Here is a 22,179-nt window from a genome sequence, read left to right as displayed (position 1 = left end):
TCAACTTTTCTTTTTGTTTTTAAAACTTTTCTTCTCACCACCGCACACTATTGGTGCGATGGTCACTCCACAAGTATAAGTGCTTGTGGAGTGTGGGGGGCAAGGGTCGGGATTCAAGTCTCTAGAAGGGAACTTCACACACATATACACTTAGATTAAACTAGAGTAGAATTCTATCTTGTATCCAAAAAAAAAAAAAAAAAAAAATTTTCTTCTCCATATTCTAAAAAAAAATACTCTTCATTTCCTTATTAATCCATACCTACTGTTACAATTCTTCAAACCTTTCTCCTCCCTCTTTGCCTCTTTAGAGCATCTCCAACAAACTCTCTAAACCCAAAATTTGGAGAGTAAAGCAACAAAATGAAGCTCCAACAGTCTCTCTAAGTTACTGTTCATTAGCAAAAAATTGTTTGCTAATGAACAATCACTCTCTTGGTATGATGACCTACTGTTCATGAGCAAAAGAATTAATTCAAATAAAAAATTCAACCACCAATTAAAATATTTAATTTTTACTCAATATTCACAACAGTAACAACAAAACCATTCCAAATCTTTTCTCTCTCAAACATCTCTAAACTCAATCTCAATCAAAATACAAACTCAAATCACAATTTTAAAACCAATCATTAAAAATAAAAAAAAGGGCAAATCTGACCCATCTGAGCAGCGGTGGGGAAAGGACAAGCATGCATGAATGCCGATTTAAAATGTTCTCTCTCTAGCCTTTGTCATCCACCAGCGATCTTTGTGTGTGTGTGTGTGTGAGAGAGAGAGAAAGATTATGTTGAATGAAGGAAGATTGAAAAAATATATATATTAAAGAAAGAACGAAGAAATAATATTTAAATGGGATAGAGAATCTGTTAGGAGTATATTTGAAAAAATAAGTAGGCAAAAGATAAAATGAACTGTTCACTCTTCAAACAGTACAAAAATTTGAAGTGACTATTGGAGATGCTCTTATCTCCCCACTACTGTCTAATTTACTGTTGCATTCATCCTTTCATCTTTCTTATATTTTGACTATTCTTCTCCCTATATATTTTTTGTATAAATTTGGTATAATTTCTCTCATTCAATCCATGTTTTTTCCACACATAAAATGTGAGTACTCTCTCTCTCTCTCTCTCTCTCTCTCTCTCTATATATATATATATATATAATTTTTTTTTTTTACTTTTTTTTGCTTGATTTTTGTTCTTTATTATAACTCTAATTTAGCTTGATATATATTTTTTAATTTCTTTTTATATGTGTTTGGTGTTTTGTATTTTTAATTCCTCATCACAATGTCTTCTCTCTCCCTCTTAATGTTTTGTTGGATTTTGGATTGGGTTAATACTTAATTTTAATGAAAATAAGAATTTGAGTTTATATCAAAACACAATCTACATGGCCATGAATTTGTGCCTAACAATTTCTTGAGTAATAAATTGATATAAAGTCTATCTTTTATTCTTTTGGTTTCATTTTAATTTTGGTTAAGATAACATTGTAATTTTGTGATGAGTTTTGATTTTCATGATAATCTCTTTATTTCTTAAGAGATGTGAAATTTGAAAAATAAATTTGAAGCTTATAAAGTTTAGTTATATATTAGGAAAATATAAAACACTATAATAGAAGTTAAAATAATATGGATTGCCTCAAAAAAATATTAATCAAACACACCAATAGAATGATATATTTGTAGAGTTAAAAATATAAAAAAGGTACTTGTAGAAGTCGTTAAAAAAAAAAAAATTACTTGAAGCAATTGTTGTTTTTTATATATTACACCTCATTATAAAATAGTTATATATTCTCATGCATCACGTGTGATTGTGACTAGTACTATATAGAAAAAATGAAAGGAAAGTGGAGCATTTAATATTGTTATGCTCCTATTGAGCCAATATTTCATTGGCCACATCATTATTCTTTTTTGTATTTTACTTTTGATCTAATTTTTACAATATTCAATTTAAATATTCCTTCTCAAAATAATAATAATAATAATAATATTAAAATATTCAATAATGCACCATGACTTTAAAACATTCTTTAAGCCGGTTGGGACTTATCAATCATAATAATTTCTACTGTTTAGTATTTGATTTATAACTATCATTGACATCTACTCCTTAAAATGTCTATTGCACTACCACATAACAAAAATTATTAGAAAACACACCCATGAAGTAACTATGGATTTTCTTTAGTGAGATTGTGATGTTATTTCTTCGATCAAAGATTGGTATTTAACATAACAAAAGAATAAGTGAATAGTTTTAATAATGGCCATGCAATGGATTAGATGAATTTTCTTTGAAGGTGAACTTTGTTCATAAAAAATATAACTGAGATAATATATAGAACTTTTAAGTGGTTATTCACACACTATTCTGAATTTGATACAAAATATATGTTATCCTGGATTTGAGTCCGATGCACCTTGAATATAAGAAAGAAAAACGAAAAAAGAAAGTCCAAATTTTTAGTCAATAGGGGCGGCTCTTACGAGAGATTTCAAAGAAGCAATAACATCCAACAACATCATGATTCTCACGAGTCACAAACCAGAATCTTTGTACAACATACGTGGGAAAAGAGGCATTTAATTCTTCCGATATTCAAAATCATCATTCTCACCAACCAAGAATTATTGTACATTATGTATGTGGGGGAATTGTACAAAGTACAAACCAGAATCATCCAACGGCTGTGGTTATAGAAAACCCGTTCTTTTGTCCACCAAACATGGGGGATAGGCATCTATAAACAACGGTTGAATGAGTTGGGGCATCCCCACAAATTTACACAAACCAGAATCATTGAACAAGTTGTGGGACTCTTGTTCGAAATACAAGAATGTCAGTTCTTCTAGTCTTACTATATTGTTTTTGTTTGGATTCTGGCTCTGCCACAGACACCATCACATCTTTTCAACCCATCAAAGATCCTAACTACATTATCTCCAATGGGAGTGCTTTCAAACTGGGATTCTTCAGCCCGGTAAATTCTACCAATCGGTACCTCGGTATATGGTTTAATAAAAAATCTGTTTTACCTGCCCAATGGGTAGCTAACAGAGATAAACCCCTCAAGGATTCTTCTGGGGTTCTTACTATATCTGAGGATGGAAATCTTGTACTATTAAATGGACGAAAGGAGATTCTTTGGTCATCAAATATTACGAGCTCTGTTGTCAATTCAAGTGCCCAGCTTTCAGATTCGGGGAACCTAGTCTTGCGAGAAAACACTACAGGGACAAAATTATGGGAGAGTTTCAAAAAACCTTCTGATACACTCTTGCAAACAATGAAATTTAGTACCAATGTAAGAACAGGTGAGAAAGTGCAGTTCACATCATGGAAAAGCCACTCTGATCCATCCATTGGAAGCTTCTCTTGTGGTATCCAACCTCAAAGTCTTCCTCAAATATTTATTTGGAAAGAGGGTAGCCCCCATTGGCGCAGTGGTCCATGGAACACTAGGATCTTTATTGGAACACCAGAAACAGATACGGTGTTTCACGATGGATTTAGTCTCGTAGAGGATCAAGATGGAACGTATTCTTTCAGTTGTTCTTATGTGACCGATTCTTTGTTTCATTATGTCCTGACTACCGAAGGAGATATAGTGGAAAGATATTGGGATTATGAGAAAAAAGATTGGGGGATTGTGTGGAATGCTGTGCAGAGTGAGTGTGATGTTTATGGTACGTGTGGGGAATTTGGAAGCTGTAACACACAAAGTTCGCCAATTTGCAGCTGTTTACCTGGGTTTGAGCCAAAGAACACAGAAGAATGGCGTAGCGGAAATTGGACTAGTGGATGTGTGAGGAGGACACCATTGCAGTGTGAGAGGGCGAACAGTACTGGTGGTGAAGCCGGCAAAATGGATGGGTTTTTGAAACTGAAAATGATGAAGGTGCCAGACCTCACAGATTCGTCACCTGCTCATGAAGACTATTGCAGACAGCAGTGTTTAGAGAATTGTTCTTGTATAGCTTATGCATATGATATTGGCACGGGTTGTATGTCATGGACTAGAAGCTTAATTGACACACAAAAATTCTCCAGCGGTGGAGTTGATCTTTATATTCGCGTTGCCTATTCAGAACTCGGTGAGTTGTTTTGTACTGCTGGTCCAGTTGTTAGGTATTGCGGAGTTAATACTTTTTTATGATTTACAGATACAGAGGGAGATGTGATAAAAATAGTCATAATCACCGTGATCATAGGAACAGTTTTTACTTCAGTCTGCATATTCATATTGTGGAGGTGGATGGCTAAACATAAAGGTAATATTTCCACTATAAGTAACAACACAATGGACTAGGAAATGTTTCTATATATTAGAAATTACTCACAATGTAGTAAAAATCAGCAAGGAGAAACAGAGAAAATGGGATTTTATTATTCAACAGAGGAGAAGCACATAAACAATTTCCAAGTGAAAACATGCTTGGAGACAATCTGAACCAAGTTAAAGTCCAGGAGCTACCACTATTTGATTTTGAGAAGCTGGCGAGTGCAACAAACAACTTCCATCAATCTAACAAGCTTGGCCAGGGTGGATTTGGTCCTGTATATAGGGTAATGGTTAATTATTTGAATATGTAGTTAATTATGTGGTTAATAATTTGAATATGTAGTTGATTATTTGAGTTTTATTCGCAGGGAAAGTTAATAGATGGACAAGAAATTGCTGTAAAAAGACTTTCCAAAACCTCTAGACAAGGCTTAGAAGAATTTATGAATGAGGTGGTGGTCAGGGGCGGAGCCAAGGGGGGTCGAGGGGGGGCAATTGCCCCCCCTGACCTTCTCCCAAACAGTCTTAATGCTTATTTTCATCCCAACCCCCCCCCCCCCTCGCGCCAAATTTTTAGATTAGTTTGCTCTTTTTAACCAAGAGTCAAGGGACAAGTATTACAATTTATTTTGCTAAGAAAAGATAAGTTTTACATTTTATTTGAAAAAAAGAAAAGAAAAAAAAAAGAAGCAAACTCATAACTTAATTATAGACTCACAATAGTTTTTTTTTTTTTTTTTTTCCTGATAATTATTAGAAGTCTTTGGCACTTTTGGTGTTTTACAATAATTGAAAATCAATATTTTTGAGGGAATATCGATGAGCTAATCCATGGGTTTTATGGGTCAACAAGTTGCTATTGCTGCAAAGTTTCAAAAGGTGGGAAACACACTCTGTTTTAAAGTCATGAAATAGGGGAGTTTCACTCTAGCTCCCTTGGCTCTCTAAAGTTTTGAATTTAAAGTATCTAGAGGAAATCCTTACTAGTTTTTAAGATGTGTTTAAAGTCACATAATTTCCAAAGGTGTTTTGTAACTTTTGTTTGTTCTAACCAAAGTCATCTATAGCCAAGGTTCATTTTGACGCTTTTGCATTTATAATTCAAAATCATGAACACAATTTCAGCTATGTGTTTTGTACACAGTATGTAACTATCGCTGTTCTTTTTAATCTTGCCCCCCCTAAACTAAAATCCTAGCTCCGCCACTGGTGGTGGTAATATCTAAACTCCAACATCGGAATCTTGTTAAGCTCCTTGGTTGCTGTGTTGAAGGAGAAGAGAGGATGTTGATCTATGAATACATGCCAAACAAAAGTCTGGATGCATTTCTATTCGGTTAGTTAATTTTGATTCCCTTTTTTTATACAAGAATATTTCACCTTTTTATTTTTTAATTTTATAATTTGGTGCATAGAAATTGCTAAAGACGTTAAGGGCTAATCCTAGTCACAAGTCTATTATAAACCTCTAATACGAGTTTATTATATCCAATCCTACTCAAGAGTCCTTGTACAGTACTCCTAATCCAACTATAGTACGTGCACCATGTTAATTCCCTTTGTTCTTTCTTTTTCTCTCTTTCTTTATTTGTCTTTTTCATATTTTCTAATATACATCAATTTAATTTTGCTCTCTTTTTACACGGTATTAGTAAATCTGGAGTTAACGTGGTTTAGTAACATCCACAACAGAAGCTCTTGATGGCTAAATCTCTGTTATTAAACTCTATGTATTACAGTGAACCCATTAAAGAATATTTATAGTAGACTCAATTCTAAACTAACAGTAAGTAAACTATGTTACAATACTTAAATTATGATTTCTTTGTTTGCATTCCAAATAAGATTATAATTACATTACTTAGATTCTATGTAGCATCGATTAGAAACAATGAACCTGGACTAGAGTTATATAACAGATTTGTGCCTTGACTCAAATTAGATGTTATTTTTTTTAACAGAAATATTTTGTCACTGTGTTATGAGATAATGGAACAATATTCTTTGCTGTGGTACTTCAGTTGAAACATAATTTTCTGATGAATTTTACCAAATAAACTTTTGCAAACTTCATATTCATTCATCTTGTAAGTTTAATTCTCACGTTCTTTCTCTTGTTTCATTTTGAGTAAATTCATTAGATCCACACAAAAATGAATTGCTAGATTGGACAAAACGCTTCAACGTTGTTGAAGGAATTGGTCGAGGTTTGCTATACCTTCATAGGGATTCTAGATTAAGAATTATTCATAGAGATCTAAAGGCAAGTAACATCTTGTTGGATAAAGAACTAAATCCAAAAATATCAGATTTTGGTACGGCCAGGACTTTTAGAGGTAATGAAGACCAGGCTGATACTAAAAAGGTCGTCGGAACTTAGTAAGTACACTTGATTTGTTAAATTTAATTTGTTAGCAATACTAATATATGAGATGATAAGATCTGGATGTGTTTTATTGTTGGAATTCAGTGGCTATATGTCCCCTGAATATGCAATAGAAGGGCGATATTCAGAGAAATCAGATGTCTTCAGTTTTGGAGTGTTGTTACTAGAGATAGTCAGTGGAAAAAGAATTACTTGCTTTTATGATGAAGAGCAGTCTCTGACCCTTTTAGGACTGGTAAGTCATCTTATTGCCTCACTTTTGAAAACCTCCATTGCTCTGTTTTTCTTTCAATAAGTTTCGGTATTTGTGCAAACAATTCCTATCTTTTTTTCATTTTCCAGGCATGGAAATTGTGGAATGCAGACAACATTGTAGCATTAATAGACCCGATGATATATGAACCATGCTTTGAAATGGAAATGTTGAGATGCATACATGTCGGGCTGTTGTGTGTGCAAGAACTTGCTAAAGATAGGCCGACTGCATCTGTTTTTGTTTCTATGCTTAAAAGTGAAATTGTCGATCTGCCTCGTCCAAAGAAACCAGCATACACTGAAAGGCAGATGGACTTAGATACAAAGTATTCTCAAAGCAGCCAAAATATATGCTCTGTTAACAACGTTACTATTACAGTGGCTCAAGGTCGATAGGTAGCACGTGTTGAACATAATCATGTCGTGGTTATTTAATTGAACTGAATGAATATTCTAAATCACTGCACATGAACTTTTTATTAGAGAAGCAGTAGGATTTATTGAATTTTATCTTACACAATTTAACTGAAATATTTCTGTATTTCCGTATTCCAGTTTTTTTTTTTTTTTTTCTTTTTTCATATGGTATCAATACAAATTCATCTGTTCCCCTTTAATTCCAGCTTGAGTCCCTGGTCAAACATTCAATCTTTTTTTTTTTTTTTTGATAGCCAACATATCACTGAATTCATTGATAAGGACCAAAGTCCATTGCAATTACATCATTTTGAATTTGGAGTTCAATAACAGGGGGAGTGTCCTCCACCCATATATTACAATCATCAACAAACAAGGCATTCCTAGCAAGAGAGTGTGCAGCCCCATTGATGTTTCTCCTCACGTGCTCAGCCCTCCACGCCTTGAAATGACTTAAGCACCACCTAGAGCCTTCCACAATCTTTTGGATAGCTAAGGCAGGAACAACATTCCCTTTAAGAGCTTCCATCACTAATTGAGAGTCCCCCTCCACCACTACCTCCTTCAATCCCAAGTCCCACGCGAAGAGAATACCGATTTCAGCAGCTTTTGCTTCAGCTTCTAAGGCACCCCAAGGCAAATTTATCTTCTTACACAGTGCACCCATCATCTGGCCTTTATCATTTCTGATAACCACACCAATTCCACAGCACCTCTGCTCCTTAAACACAGCAGCATCCACGTTTGCCTTATACATACCTTGTGGGGGAGGGGTCCAATGATGAACCCGAGTGGCTGGTTGAGTCTTTTGTCCCTCAGTCAGCCAAGCTACCTGGTACTCTTTCAGATACATCCTTGCTTCCCTTTCAATGGTTTTTCCACTCTTACATGTGCCCCCAAACCTGACAGAATTCCTATTATTCCACAGTAGCCAAGCCGTGACAGCAAACTTCTCCCAATCCATCTCCCCTGCAGATGTAATAAGCAGCCATACCACATCAATGAAATCCATGGGGGGGCGGTCTAGAATGCCAATCCTGAGCTTAGACTCACTCCAGGCTTCTCTCGCTACTCTACATCCCCATAAGATATGCCCCGACGACTCACACTCCCCACATAAGTCACAATTGTCCTCCAAGATAACCTTTCGGTACTTAAGACAATGTTTTGTAGGCAGGACATTTTTGCAAGCCCACCATAAGAAGTGCTTAACTTTGTTTGGGCACTTTAAACTCCATACCAACTTCCAAATCATCTCCATATGGGATGTATCCGAGCAACCAGGTCTGCCATCACTACCCTTAGAAACCTCAAGGTACCGGACAGCCACTTTGTAAGCACTCTTGACGGATAAGGTGCCATTGGGGGTGAAAGCCCACACTTGGGAGTCAACCGGGTTCATGGAGCTTAAGGGAATGCTTAGGATGGCCTCTGCTTCTATAGGAAGGAAGATGCTTCTTACCAACTCACTTTTCCATTCTGCTTTATCTTGAGCAATCAGATTGGCCACGCACTCCCCAACATCTATTGTAGGCCTTGGGGAAATGATTCTGCCTGATCCCGAAGAAGTAAGCCACGCATCCTCCCAGATTTTGATACTCTTTCCATCACCCACACACCATCTAATACCATCCCTAAGCACCGGTTTGGCTGCCATCAAACTTCTCCAAATGTAGGAGGGGTTTTTCCCCACCTGAGCATCCAAAAAAGAGGTTGTTGCGAAATACTTCGCTTTGAGCACTCTGTGGATTAGAGAATCAGGTCGCTGCTGAATCCTCCAACCATGTTTGGCCAGAAGCGCAAGATTAAACGCTCTCAAGTCACGAAAGCCCATACCCCCATCCTTCTTTGGTTTGCACAAGTTTTCCCACGAAACCCAAGCTATCTTCCGAGCACTATCCTTCTTCCCCCACCAGAAACTCCCAACCAAAGAATTAATCTCCGAGCATAAAGAATCCGGGAGCTTGAAACAATTCATGGTGTATGTAGGGGTGGCTTGTGCAACGGCCTTTATCAGAACTTCTCTACCGGCATTGGATAGTAACTTCCCCTTCCAGCCCGCTATTTTTCTGCTTACTTGGTCTTTGATGCGATTGAAAGCCTTCTTCTTACCCCGACCCACCATCGGAGGTAACCCCAAATATTTCTCATGTTGTTGAACAATCTGCGCACCAAACATATTCTTCACCCCATCTTGGATATCCCCCCTCGTGTTCTTGCTGAAAAACAAGGACGTTTTATCCTTGTTGAGCTTCTGCCCCGACACCTTCTCATAGGTATCCAGAACCTCTGCCACCTGCTTGCATTCCTCCAATGTAGCTCTACAAAATATTATACTATCGTCCGCAAAGAAGAGGTGTGAAACCGACGGAGCTTGTTTACTTACCCCCACTCCCCTTAGCAGCCCCATAGCCTCCTTCTTTCTAATCAACGCCGACAACCCTTCCGCACACAAAAGGAACAAGTAAGGGGAGATGGGATCGCCTTGGCGAAGTCCCCTAGAGGGTGTGATTTTCCCTCTTGTTTCACCATTGATAAGAATCTCATAGGACACCGTAGTAACGCACATCATGATAAGGGATATCCATCTCTCCCAAAATCCCATTTTTCTCATAATGGCCTCAAGATAGCCCCACTCTACCCGGTCATAGGCTTTGCTCATGTCTAATTTAATGGCCATTAAGCCTTCCTTCCCTTTCTTCCTTTTACCAATTGTGTGCATAGTTTCGAACGCCACCACTACATTATCCGAAATTAGACGCCCCGGCACAAAGGCACTCTGAGCATCGGTAATTACCTTATCAAGAATCCTTTTCAATCTATTCGCTAAGATCTTCGAAATCAACTTATAAATCACATTACATAGGCTGATTGGGCGATAATCCGTAATCTTTTGTGGATTTTTTATTTTCGGAATCAGACAAATTAATGTATTATTAAAGTCCTTAGGCATTACCCCTGTATTCAAAGCTTGCAGCACACACTTTGAAACACAAACACCAACAATATTCCAATATTTTTGGTAAAAGATGGGAGACATACCATCCGGTCCGGGGGATTTCGTAGGGTGCATTTGTTGGAGCGCATGCCAAACCTCGTCCGCTTTAAAATTTCCCAGCAGTGCATCGTTCATCTCAGGTGTCACCCTTTCGCCCACAGCCTCCAAGCTTGCTTCAAAACATGAAGGATGGTCGGAACTAAAAATCGAAGAGAAGTAATCCAGGATGATCTTCTCCGTTGCTCCCTGTTCCTCTTGCCAAAAGCCTTCCTCATCCAACAAGCCTCCAATCCTATTTCTCCACTGTCTCTGGCTGGCGGAAGCGTGGAAAAATTTTGTATTCCTGTCTCCGTTCTGTAGCCAGAGTACCCGAGATCGCTGGTTCCACATGATTTCTTCCCTGATATGAAGCTCATTTAATTCTCTATGGACTACACTAATCTCCTCTGCTGTATCGTGGAGCAAGTTAAGGGATTCAAGCTGCTGGAGGCGATCTTGTTTCTGTTTTAACTTCTTAATCACATTCCCAAATTTATTCTGATTCCACCCTACAAGATTACTTTGACACCTTTTGAGCCTATCTTGGACGGACATAGTAGCCTCCTCTGTATTCAAATTCCAAGCCATATCCACAACTTCTTTGCACTCTGCCTCTCTCACCCACATTGCTTCAAACATGAATCTCTTTTTCCTTTTCTTCTGCTGCTGATTCTTGTTCAGGGATAAAGCCAACAAACAGTGGTCCGAAGCGGACATCAAAATGTGAAAAACTGTGGCTTCGGGAAAAAGCTGGAACCAAGCTTCATTGGCCACCATTCTGTCAAGCCGAAGAAGCATACGTTGCTCCCCATGTCGTCCGTTGCATTAGGTAAACTCCTGCCCCACAAATCCTAAATCAACCAGACCGCACCTGCTAAGAACATCGCGAAAGTCCCTCATCTGATTTGCATCCCTTTCCCTCCAGCCTAACTTCTCATTTGGATGCAGAATCTCGTTAAAATCTCCACACACCACCCACGACATACAACATTGAGCATAGAGGGCTTCTATTAATTGCCACAAACTCTGCCTCTTGCTTGTATCCGGATGCCCGTAGAAACCAGAGATTCTCCACGGACCATTCTTACTCTCCCCATGAACTACAACGTCAATGTGTGAGTGCGAACAACTCTTAAACCGAATATCCGTACCTTCTCTCCAGAGCATTGCCAACCCACCACTCAAACCATCACTCGGGACAATGATCCCCTGCGTAAAGCCTATCTTCTGTTGAAAACCCTTCATCCTATTGGTGTTTGCCTTTGTTTCCGCCAGAAACACCACCACGGGGTTTACTTTCCTCACTTCCTCAGTGAGTGTACGGATTGCCGGAGGAGTCCCCAACCCCCGGCAATTCCAAGCTAACACACTCATGTGGCTCGGCGGTGCTGCGCCGCAGCCACCGCCTCTCCGCCATCCATATTCTCATGCTCGTTTGTAATCTCAACTTCCTGAACTTTCCCCTTTCTGCGTTTTGAACTTGTAACATTCGGGTCTAACTCTTGTAGAGGGACCTGACCTTTGCGCTTGGTTTTGCTTGGGCCAGATAATTTTTTTGGGCTTAGAGTGGTCACTTTCCTGGCCAGGCGCTTCCAGTGGCCACTCGTTGGGCCCAAAGTCTCTGTGACCCAGCCCTTCTCCTGATTATAAATCATGGCAAGTGGGCTTGAGTTGTTATTGGCCCACTCCTCCTCTGCCCTTGACTTTAAGCCCAGCTCCTTACCCACTTCCTTACGTATATCCTGCATAACTGATTCTTCTTCAGTCTTCTTATCCCCATCCTCTTTCTTCGATGTTTCCCATGACATCTCACCCACTAGGTCTGCTTCAGACAGTAAGGGACGCACGCCATCCTTCCCTTTTGGAGTAAGGTTACAATTCACCTTTCCTGTTGTCAGGTTGACCTTACCTCCATCGTGCAAGCTCTTCTCGCTCTGTCCCGTCACCTGTAACTTTCCTGAATTCACGCTAGGGGCATCCCCCTGACAGTGGTTCAGTCCAGTCACGTGAGTATCACCCATTTCCTCTTCTCCCTGTTTTCGAACCATGTCACCGCCGTGCTTCTTCCCTATCGGTGCTCCATTATACGGTCTACCTTCCCTGACATTCTTTTCTCCCATGTTTGCTTGATCCCTTCCGCCCCTTCTTCCTGGCTCCCCTCTAAGCCACGCTCCATATTGCATCTCCTCTCCACCTGCTCTGTTTTCCGTCCCTGCAATTTCCTTGCATTCTTTCACGCCATGATCCAGTCTCCCACACTGGTAGCAGAAATTAGGTAACCGTTCGTACTTGAAAAATACCCATCTAGATTCGCCTCCTTCAATGGTTGCCCTCTTCCCCCTAACCAGCTTTTTTGTAGCATCAAACCGGACTCTTACCCTCAAATACTTACCCCACTGCACTCCCTTCTCAGGCACATCCACATCGAGCACCCTTCCAATTTTGCACCTATCTCCATTCCAAATTCTCGAGTCATGCTCATCAAAGGAAGATTGTATATCTGCACCCAAAACGGAGTCCACTTTATGGTAATATCCTTTGGAACTCTTTCACCCTCAAACTCCTGTAGAAGTACTAGTTGTTTTTCATAACTCCAGGGACACATCTCCAGAATTCGTTTTTTGTCCCTGCCATCTCCAAACTCTACCAAGTACAGATCCTCATCAATCTCAGATATCCATACACCCCTGTTTGGTTTCCATAACATTTTCAGATGTTTACGCAGTGCATCCAGGACAATGATACGCTGCGTGAGGATCTTCATCACCAAACAATTTTTCCCAATCTCTCTCGCTGCCCTTGTGCTCTCACTTCCCAATTCTATATCCTCTCCCTCTTCTTCTGTAAAAGTTAACTTACTCCACAATGCTTCCAACTCGTCAGCCCTCCTTCAGTCAAACCACCCACCCTCAGAACCAGTCGAGAGGGGTTACCTGTATTGGTCTCACCGTACTCAGGAGACCACTAAAACTCTTGCAACAGGGGAGAGCGCAAGACTGCTACTGCCCCTACATGCCAACGCAAGAGAGAGCACACACATGATGCGTAATTCGGGGTTTAAAGGTTTTCAAACATTCAATCTAAGAACTAAAGTATATAACCATTTTCTGTTGGTACAATTTCGAAGATTTATCTCTCTTTAACAAACTATTTTAAATATATTATGGTGAATATAGAAAAGAATAGAGGAAATGAACAAGAATTACTGAATGTAAAGACTTCTCTATTCGGTATGTTTTGTATGTATGGGAGAGGGGTATACATTGAGATTTCAGAGAGTTATACTGGAAAGAGTTTACCTAGGACCTTAATTGACATGCTTTGATTCAAGTCTTTTTTTTTTTTTTTTTTTTTTTTGATAAACTTCAATCTTTATTGCAGAAAAAACTAAACAAAACTACAGTCTGCCTTACACACCAAAGCTAACACATCTTTGGTTCAAGTCACGATTGAGGACAGAATACATGTACAATAAATATGAAAATTATTTTGCATTAACTATAATAGATATACTAATGGCTCAAGCCAACTTGATTTTGAAAATGAGATCACAAAGACTGCTAGGTGGATGAAATTTTGTGAACACATTGACAAGTTGATCTTCAAACGAGACAAATTTCAAGTGAATGCTATTATGGTGAAGATGGTGACAGATGAAGTGGCAATCGATGTCAATGTGTTTGGTGGGCTCGTGGAGCAATATGGATAGCACTCCAATTGTGATAGTCGATATGGTGCTAGTCGTGTGAGGAGCATCAGAATGGGCTAAGGGCCATTGAAGCCATAACAGTTTTGAAGTGGTATTGGCGAGGGCTCTACATGCAACCTCTATGTTGGAGCGGGCAATGGCATATATATTGCTTCTTACTACACTAGGAAGGGAGGAACCAAGCAAAAAACAATAGCTAGTGGTAGGATCACCAACCCAATTTGCATCAACTAGGAGCCATTGAAGCCATAGAAGTTCATAAGTTTTATTGGAGAGGGCTCTATACTATACCTCAGTGCTCGAGCAGGTAATAACCAATTTCCAATTATTCCATACACTTAAACCAAATTCTCTATAATATAAGAAGTAAACCATTAAACCAGACTCTCTACTTGGTACACTTAAGGATGATTTACCTCTCTAACACAAAAGGTTTTGGCTTATTAGGGGTTAATGTCTATTCCAAAAATTGCTAAATAATATGTGGCACATATACCAATAACAAATGAACTTTCATATTACAAAATAGACAGCATACCTGAGAGCATGGTCTTCACTTTTTAAACTTAAATCAATTGAAGGTCTTGGCCTTAGAAGAACCGATGATCTAAATAAAGCCTTGATCTCTTAGGCAGATAAGACATGGGTTCATCTCCTGAACTCCAAATTTCTCCAAGATTGAAGAAATCAACTGCTTCAAAGTAGTAGACCTCACCCTCCCTGCTTCAAAGTTCAAAGCAATTGAACAGGCCAAAATAGGTAAATACCTTTAATTTTAAAACTATGTAGCAAAATACCACACTTTCCAAATTATCTAGCAAAATGCCCTTGTTTTGGAGCTCGATTTTAACAAAATCGAGTTCTGTGTAAAATTCAATATCCTCAAAATCGAGTTTTAAGTAGAATTCGACATTAGTAATGTCGATTTTCACTGAAATTTTCAAAAAAATTTAAGTGGCAAAATATGCATAGCTAATGTCGAGTTCCACTTATAACTCGATTTTGTTAAAATTGAATTCCAAAAATAGAGATATTTTGCTTGATAGTTTCAAAATAGGAGAATTTTGCTACATAGTTTTAAATTTAAGGATATTTACCCATTTTGCCCTAGAACATTGGTCTTCTTTCCAAATGTTTTTTACTCCAATATAAAAGAGTCACTATAAACATTGTCACATCTTCCTCTGCTTCAAGCCAAGCTCAGGCAGCCTTACTCGCGGTGAAGGTGATGTGGAAGTTGTAATTGGTGTTGTTATCAAGCCCATCTCGTGCTTAGACTAGTCCATTCGAGCGCTCATTTAATGGTTTGGCCCACAATTGGGCATGCTCGGCATCTCTTCGTATAACTTGGCAAGTGAAAGTCTGACCCATCAACTCTATTCTGGATTGGGCACTAGTTAATGCCAACGGACAGGGTCCCCTAGTCCCTCTTTTTCTTCTCCTGAATAAATTATCCTTATTTTCCAAAACAAAACAAAAAAACAAAACAACAAAATGAGTAACAATTACCAATTTCATTTTTAATGGAATTCAAAATACTAATGAATAGTTGGTCCAAATTAATTGTAGTAGGAATGGTATATATTTCTCTACCCAAACGGAACAGTAATATATTTGCTATACAAATCTTATAAACGAAACTATAGGGCACTTGTGATTTTGGTGACAGCTTAATTAGGAGAGAGAGACCATGAGTAACAATCACCAATTTTGTTTTTAATGGAGTTGGAAAGAAAAAAAAAAAAAAATCTCTAAAATATCCCATTACTACAATGGTACATTTTCTATCTATCTAATTTCATTCTTGATGCTTTTCACTGGATATGTTTGTAAAGTTGTAATTTACAACTATTTTGTGTTAGCTTCAATTCCGTGCCAAATTTGATTGTAATTTTGTTCAATCTTATGTATCCTGTATTTTATGTGGGATTTCTTGTAAGGGTTGTGTGTGAGAGAGAGTGTGTGAAAACTCAAGGCAAAGTGAAGAGTAAGAAGTTTTTGCGGGTAGCTCGCGAGAAGTTTTCCCGCGAAATAAAGCATGTGCCCAACACATGACTAGAATGCGAAGAGTCAGGATAGGATGGTGACAGTTGGTTTTCATGAGTGTCTCACAGGTAAGGCCTTCCCTTAAGATACCCGCGAAACATTCTGTTTTGCCAATGAAACATTCTGTTTTGCCAATCTATCATATCTGATACACACTATCTCTATCCATACTATATATACCAACATTACCCACAAATGTTGAGGAGTGATACTGAGAGAAAACCCTAGCCATAACCTTTGAGAGATAGAGATTATTATACCCACAATTCTCTACACAATCCATTGTGGTTTTTCCTCAACTTCTACCTCTCAATTTCTATATCCTTGAGAGGTTGATAGATCAAACACTTACCACACTCACTCTGAGTGTTAAGTGAGGTTTTGGTGCTACTGGGAAGCATTGGAAGAAGCCAAGTTTTGGCGGATGCATTCGGACGCATTGCGGGATCCAGAGAGCAAGACAAGACACGGTTCCGAGAAGCCTTGTTGGAATAGGAGCTTGGAGGGCTTAGATGCATTGGGTAGATTAGGCTTGGAAGGTCTCTTGCTACTTGTGTATCCTAACTGATTGTCTAGTGGATCGATTTACTGCTTAAAGGGCGGCGAAGAGGTTTGAGAGATAGAGATTATTATACCCACAATTCTCTACACAATCCATTGTGGTTTTTCCTCAACTTCTACCTCTCAATTTCTATATCCTTGAGAGGTTGATAGATCAAACACTTACCACACTCACTCTGAGTGTTAAGTGAGGTTTTGGTGCTACTGGGAAGCATTGGAAGAAGCCAAGTTTTGGCGGATGCATTCGGACGCATTGCGGGATCCAGAGAGCAAGACAAGACACGGTTCCGAGAAGCCTTGTTGGAATAGGAGCTTGGAGGGCTTAGATGCATTGGGTAGATTAGGCTTGGAAGGTCTCTTGCTACTTGTGTATCCCAACTGATTGTCTAGTGGATCGATTTACTGCTTAAAGGGCGGCGAAGAGGTTTTATGTCGAGTACTTCGGTTTCCTCTTCGATAACACATCAGCATGTTATATTGTGTTTGCATTCTTCTTCCCTACTCTTTTAGCTTTCATTTTACTGCTGCGTTTTAATGAATATGACTTAGAGTAGTGATATTGTTTATCCGCTCGCATTTACTCTATTTCACACTTAGTATAAGTTAGAGTAAAATCAATCGAGCCGTAATATTTAATTTGGGGGTCTAAACAGCTCCTGTGTTTTAACACAAATCTGAGCTTTCAATGTTAATATCACATTGAATCTTCATTACTCATTTTTGACGAAAAACCCATTTTCGTCTCTACATTTTCACGTGATTCCCACTTTGTCCCTATCTTTTATTTTTATCGCTTTTAGTCCCTATTTAGAAAAACGCGTTTTGTTTTAGTCCCTACCGTCATCTCACTAACAGAAAATATCTACGTGGTAGACGGAGTGCACTGTTGGCATACTAAAAGCTTACGTGGCCATTTAAATAATAATAAAAAATTTATTTGCACTTTAAAAAATTCCACGCCAGCAATTTAATTTAAAAAAAAAAAAAAAAAAAAGCTAAATCAGATAAAAATAATAAAAAAATTTCTAACCTAATTTTTTTTTAAAAAGAAAAGAAATTAGTTAAATTATTATTTTTTTTCTTTTTCTTTGGAAGAACATGAAGAACTTAGAATTATTTGTTCTTCATTTTCTTCCCCAACTAAGCTTGCTTAGAAAATTAAAAATTAAAAATTTAATTTCTTTTCTTGCATTTTCTTAGCAACCAAAACCATAAAATCACTCAAATTTACAAAATAAAAAGACATGCCCATAAAAGTTTACAAAACAAAACACAGAGACATTCAACGGTTACACAAAGCCATTCAACAAGATTTTCTTATACTTTGAAACCAAACACAAAAACCAAACACAAAACTCAAACCGGACTCCCTTGATATTCTCAAACCTTCCTTTCTCTCTTCCAAAACTCTCACAACTCTTTCTAACTCCATGGCCGGCCTCTCTACTCATCTCCATTGCTGCCGCCACTAAAACCAACGGTGGTTCATCGCCTCACCACCTCTGACCAACCCATTCTCATGATTCGCTCAATTCTCTCCCTAACCACTTGTGACCGACCCACTCTCACGAATCGTTGTCTCTCTCTCCTAGATAGGCAAGTTTCTCTCTTTCATCTCTCTATCTCTCAGCTCAGTGGTGTAGATCTGGGTTTGTGGGTTGTGGGTTTGTGAGTTTTGTTGATTTGGGTTTGTGGATTTGTGGCAGATTGGTGCACTGATTTGTGGTGGATCTGTGGGTTTGTGAGATTTATTGATCTAGGTTTGTGGCGGATTGGTACACTAATTTGTGGTGGATTTGTGGTTTATGATTCCAAAGGCGGGGTTTGAGAGAATGGTGGGATTTGGAGGAGGGTGGAGATTGGTGGGTTTCCAAGTTGGATCTAATTTTAAGTTTCGATGGATTGGTGGGTTTCCAACTTGGAGATTGGTGTTGATTTTGTGAACAAAGAGGATGCAGGTTTTTTGATTTTAGTGGGTGTATGTTGGGTTAAAATTTCTGAATATGTAGATCTGTTTCTGGGTTTGATTGTTGGTGTATGTTGATTTTTGGGTTTTCAATTTTGGTGGGTGTATGTTGATTTCTAGATTTTGGTTGGTGTATGTTGATTATTGTTTGATCTAAGTTTTGAATTTTGATTTGTTTGGTTATAAAGAAAGTATTGGAAAGGCAAAGAAAAGAAAAGACAAGAAAATAGGAATTAATTTACTAAAAAAACGAAGAACAAGAAGAAAAGATGATCTTCCAACAAAATAATGAAAAGAAAATAGGAATTAATTTACTAAAAATAGGAATTAATTTACTAAACAGGAATATGAACTGTAAGAACACGAAGAACACAAAGATGATCTTCCAACAAAATAATGAAAAGAAAAGAAAATTTTATTTTAATTATTAACTATTATTTAAATAATTAAATAATAACTAAAATTTTATTTTATTTTAAAATAATTAAAGAAAAGAAAAAAGAATGATGTGGCTTTTTTAATATTAAAATGCTGATGTGGCATTATTTAAATGCCAAATTAAAATTTATTATTATTATTTTAATGGACACGTAGGTATTCTGAGTGTCAACAGTGCTCTCCGTCTGCCACGTGGATATTTTCTGTTAGTGAGATGATGGTAGGGACTAAAACAGAGTGCGTTTTTCTAAATAGGGACTAAAAGCGGTGAAAATAAAAGATAGGGACCAAAGTGGAAATCATGTGAAAATGTAGGGACGAAAATGGGTTTTTTGCCTTCATTTTTACTATCTTGATTACAAACCATGTATACGCATGGATGAATTTAAATATAAACACATTTAAAAAAAAAAAATCAAATTATAAAAATAAATAAATAAATGTGCATCAAGAAGCGGTGGGTATTCCAATCGTTAAGCTGAAAACTCTTCGATATATGGCTGTAAGATGGAGTAGACCTCCTCTGAGAAGGTTCAAATTCAATGTTGACGGTGCTTCTAGAGGTAATGGCCTAATGGGTTATAATTCAATACATCGTGCTCTAACACTACAGGCAAGGAGCTACATGCAACTACAAAAGGAAAGAAGAGAGCTCACGTCTAATACACATTCTCATCTAGCTTAGCTTGTTCTAACCTTCAAGAAAAGACCTTGAGAGATCTCATTAGTTCTATTCTGTCTTAGATTGCTCTAACCTTGAAGTAGCCTGGGAAGAACTTATAGTGAGGTAAGGAACTTCAAGGTAGATGGATGTTAAAATTACTGCTTAAGTTTAACATTACTACTTATGATCATTTTTATTCTAATTTTAATAAGATAGAGCATGTGGTGGTTTTTCTTAAGTAAATATATGATTCTTTTTCATTTTTTTTTTATAGTTCATTAATATTGGACTCTTAGTATTTTTCACTCATTAACTCACTTTTCACAAAGATTAAAAAAATTAAGTGCACACAAGGCACAAAATTAGCCTACAGTTGAAATCTAATTAAATTTTCTCTCAATTTGGATTTATATATATGGAATAACATTCGATGGAGGCTATTGGGCATTGCTTAAAAGAACAATCACAATCACAATCACAAAGTATTATTACTATCATTAGTTTTAATCTTATTCTTTTTTAACTCAAAATAATATTTTCATTCTACAATCAAAGAAAATTAGCCAACAATTGGAATTTTAGGGTGATCGATAGTTTTTATCTTATATTGATTTTTATAGTTATTTTGTTTATGTTTATGTGTATTGTTATCGATAGCACTATGTCCCCTAAAAAGTACTCATTAATGATATATATCAATTAAAAAATAGAACTAACCATAAGAGAAATTGTTGTCTCAACGAAAAATATTTTATGGTTGACTAAAGTTCATCTCGGTGTAGGTAGAAGAAAAGAGTTCAATTTAATTCCTCGAAAGATAAAACAAAAAAAAAAAAAAAAAAAAAAAAAAAAAAAACAAACAAACAAAAAAAAAATACAAGGTTGGGGGTTTATGAGGGGGACATCTATGGAGATGCATCAACCTCATTAATATTTTTAATAGGATTGCTCCCTGAGTCATTACCCTCTTCTTAGCATCCTTCATATTGAAGAAGCAGCAAAAGGTGAAGCAGACATATGCCAAGGTGTTTCATCATTTCCTATTCCTTTAGGAAATTCTTGTTTCGAATTTGTCATTAAAAATTGTTACATCATCATTTAAGGCAGCCACAATGAAAATCTCTATAATTTGTGTTACTCAACTCATGTTGATGAGAACTTTTTAGAGTTCGAAAACAAATTTAGGCTAAGTGGGGCAACCGTAATTGCAATAGTGTCTTGTAGACAAGATTATCTAGTTACAAGCTCAGACCAATTAAACATAAAGAATTACATTTCTTTGTTGGTTGAACCAACCTAATCAGAAATTTCCGACTTTTCCGCTCCATTATGAAAACTGGGGTTGTAATATTTGTTTTACATTTTTAAAATTCAAAGAATTTCCGCAATTTACAAAAGAGTGTCCCATAAAAATTATGTTGCTTTTCAATTGCCGTCAAATTCAGAAAAATGTCTTGGAAATCAATGCTTTCAAATCTCCATTTTAATTGTACATGGTGTCTAATTTCTCAAATAGAAATGCAACCATTCCATACAATTTGCCATTGGCAAGCACATTGGTTGAGTTTAATATTTCAAGTCCAATTTATTAAAGACGAAAGTGCATGATGAAAGAATAATTAATTATACATATTTAGATGCACCCTTGCCAACCTATAATTATTGGGTAAGATAAATAATAAAGGCTTATGATTAAGGTTATTGCTTTAAATCCAAAATCACAATCAAGAAGTATCACCATCGTGATTACTATCATTATTAGTTTTAGTATTATGTTTATGTTTATTTTTTTATTTTTTTTTTGAGAAAGATATGTTTATGTTTATTGATTACAAGTACTATGTGAAATCTTCATTTTTTTTCCTCTTTCTCTATTTGTATCCTGTAGGTACAACGTTTGAATCAATAGAAAAACTTGTCTTCTATATCTATATGAATAGATATGATTCCATTTTTATTTTGTTTATTATTATGTTTATGTTTGTTGTTATTAAAATTAAGTAGTCGCTAATATGCGAAATGCACAGAAAAGTTTTATTATGTTTATGGTTTTTTTTTTTGTTTTTTTTTTATTTTTTTTTTATAGCTTTAAAATTGCTTTCTCAATGCTTTTTTTTTTTTTTTCCCTATAATCCAAAACATTGGAAACGTATCTAAAAAATTAATAAAAAACTCAACAAAACTACAGTTTGAAATCAAAGTCCAAAAGATTTACTTTAACCCCTCTTATGTGACATTAAGACCGAAGAGGGAATAAGAGAAGAGAAGAAAGAATAGGTGGAACAAACTTTGGTATATTTCAGGATCCTTATTCTTTTCCTCATTGAGAATATATCATCTATCGATAAAAATACAGATAAAACAAAATTAACTAAAGTCAAAGATAATTGATTAACTA

At 36.9% G+C, this 22,179-nt stretch overlaps 1 protein-coding gene across 1 annotated transcript; it reads left to right on the top strand.

Moving 5' to 3' along the window:
- Window positions 1–2,689: 2,689 nt before the first annotated feature.
- LOC126727367 (G-type lectin S-receptor-like serine/threonine-protein kinase At1g11330) lies at window positions 2,690–7,463 on the top strand. Its single transcript, XM_050432980.1, has 8 exons — window positions 2,690–4,114; window positions 4,184–4,291; window positions 4,378–4,586; window positions 4,671–4,753; window positions 5,511–5,638; window positions 6,444–6,681; window positions 6,773–6,923; window positions 7,031–7,463. The coding sequence occupies exons 1-8, from the start codon at window positions 2,857–2,859 to the stop codon at window positions 7,337–7,339; spliced, it is 2,484 nt and encodes an 827-aa protein (XP_050288937.1). The 5' UTR covers window positions 2,690–2,856; the 3' UTR covers window positions 7,340–7,463.
- Window positions 7,464–22,179: the final 14,716 nt, after the last annotated feature.

Source organism: Quercus robur, chromosome 5 (assembly GCF_932294415.1).
Source record: "Quercus robur chromosome 5, dhQueRobu3.1, whole genome shotgun sequence".
In the NCBI taxonomy this organism is placed as follows: Eukaryota; Viridiplantae; Streptophyta; class Magnoliopsida; order Fagales; family Fagaceae; genus Quercus; species Quercus robur.
Note: the sequence above shows the minus strand (reverse complement) of the source record. Positions and strands in the feature narration are given on the sequence as shown.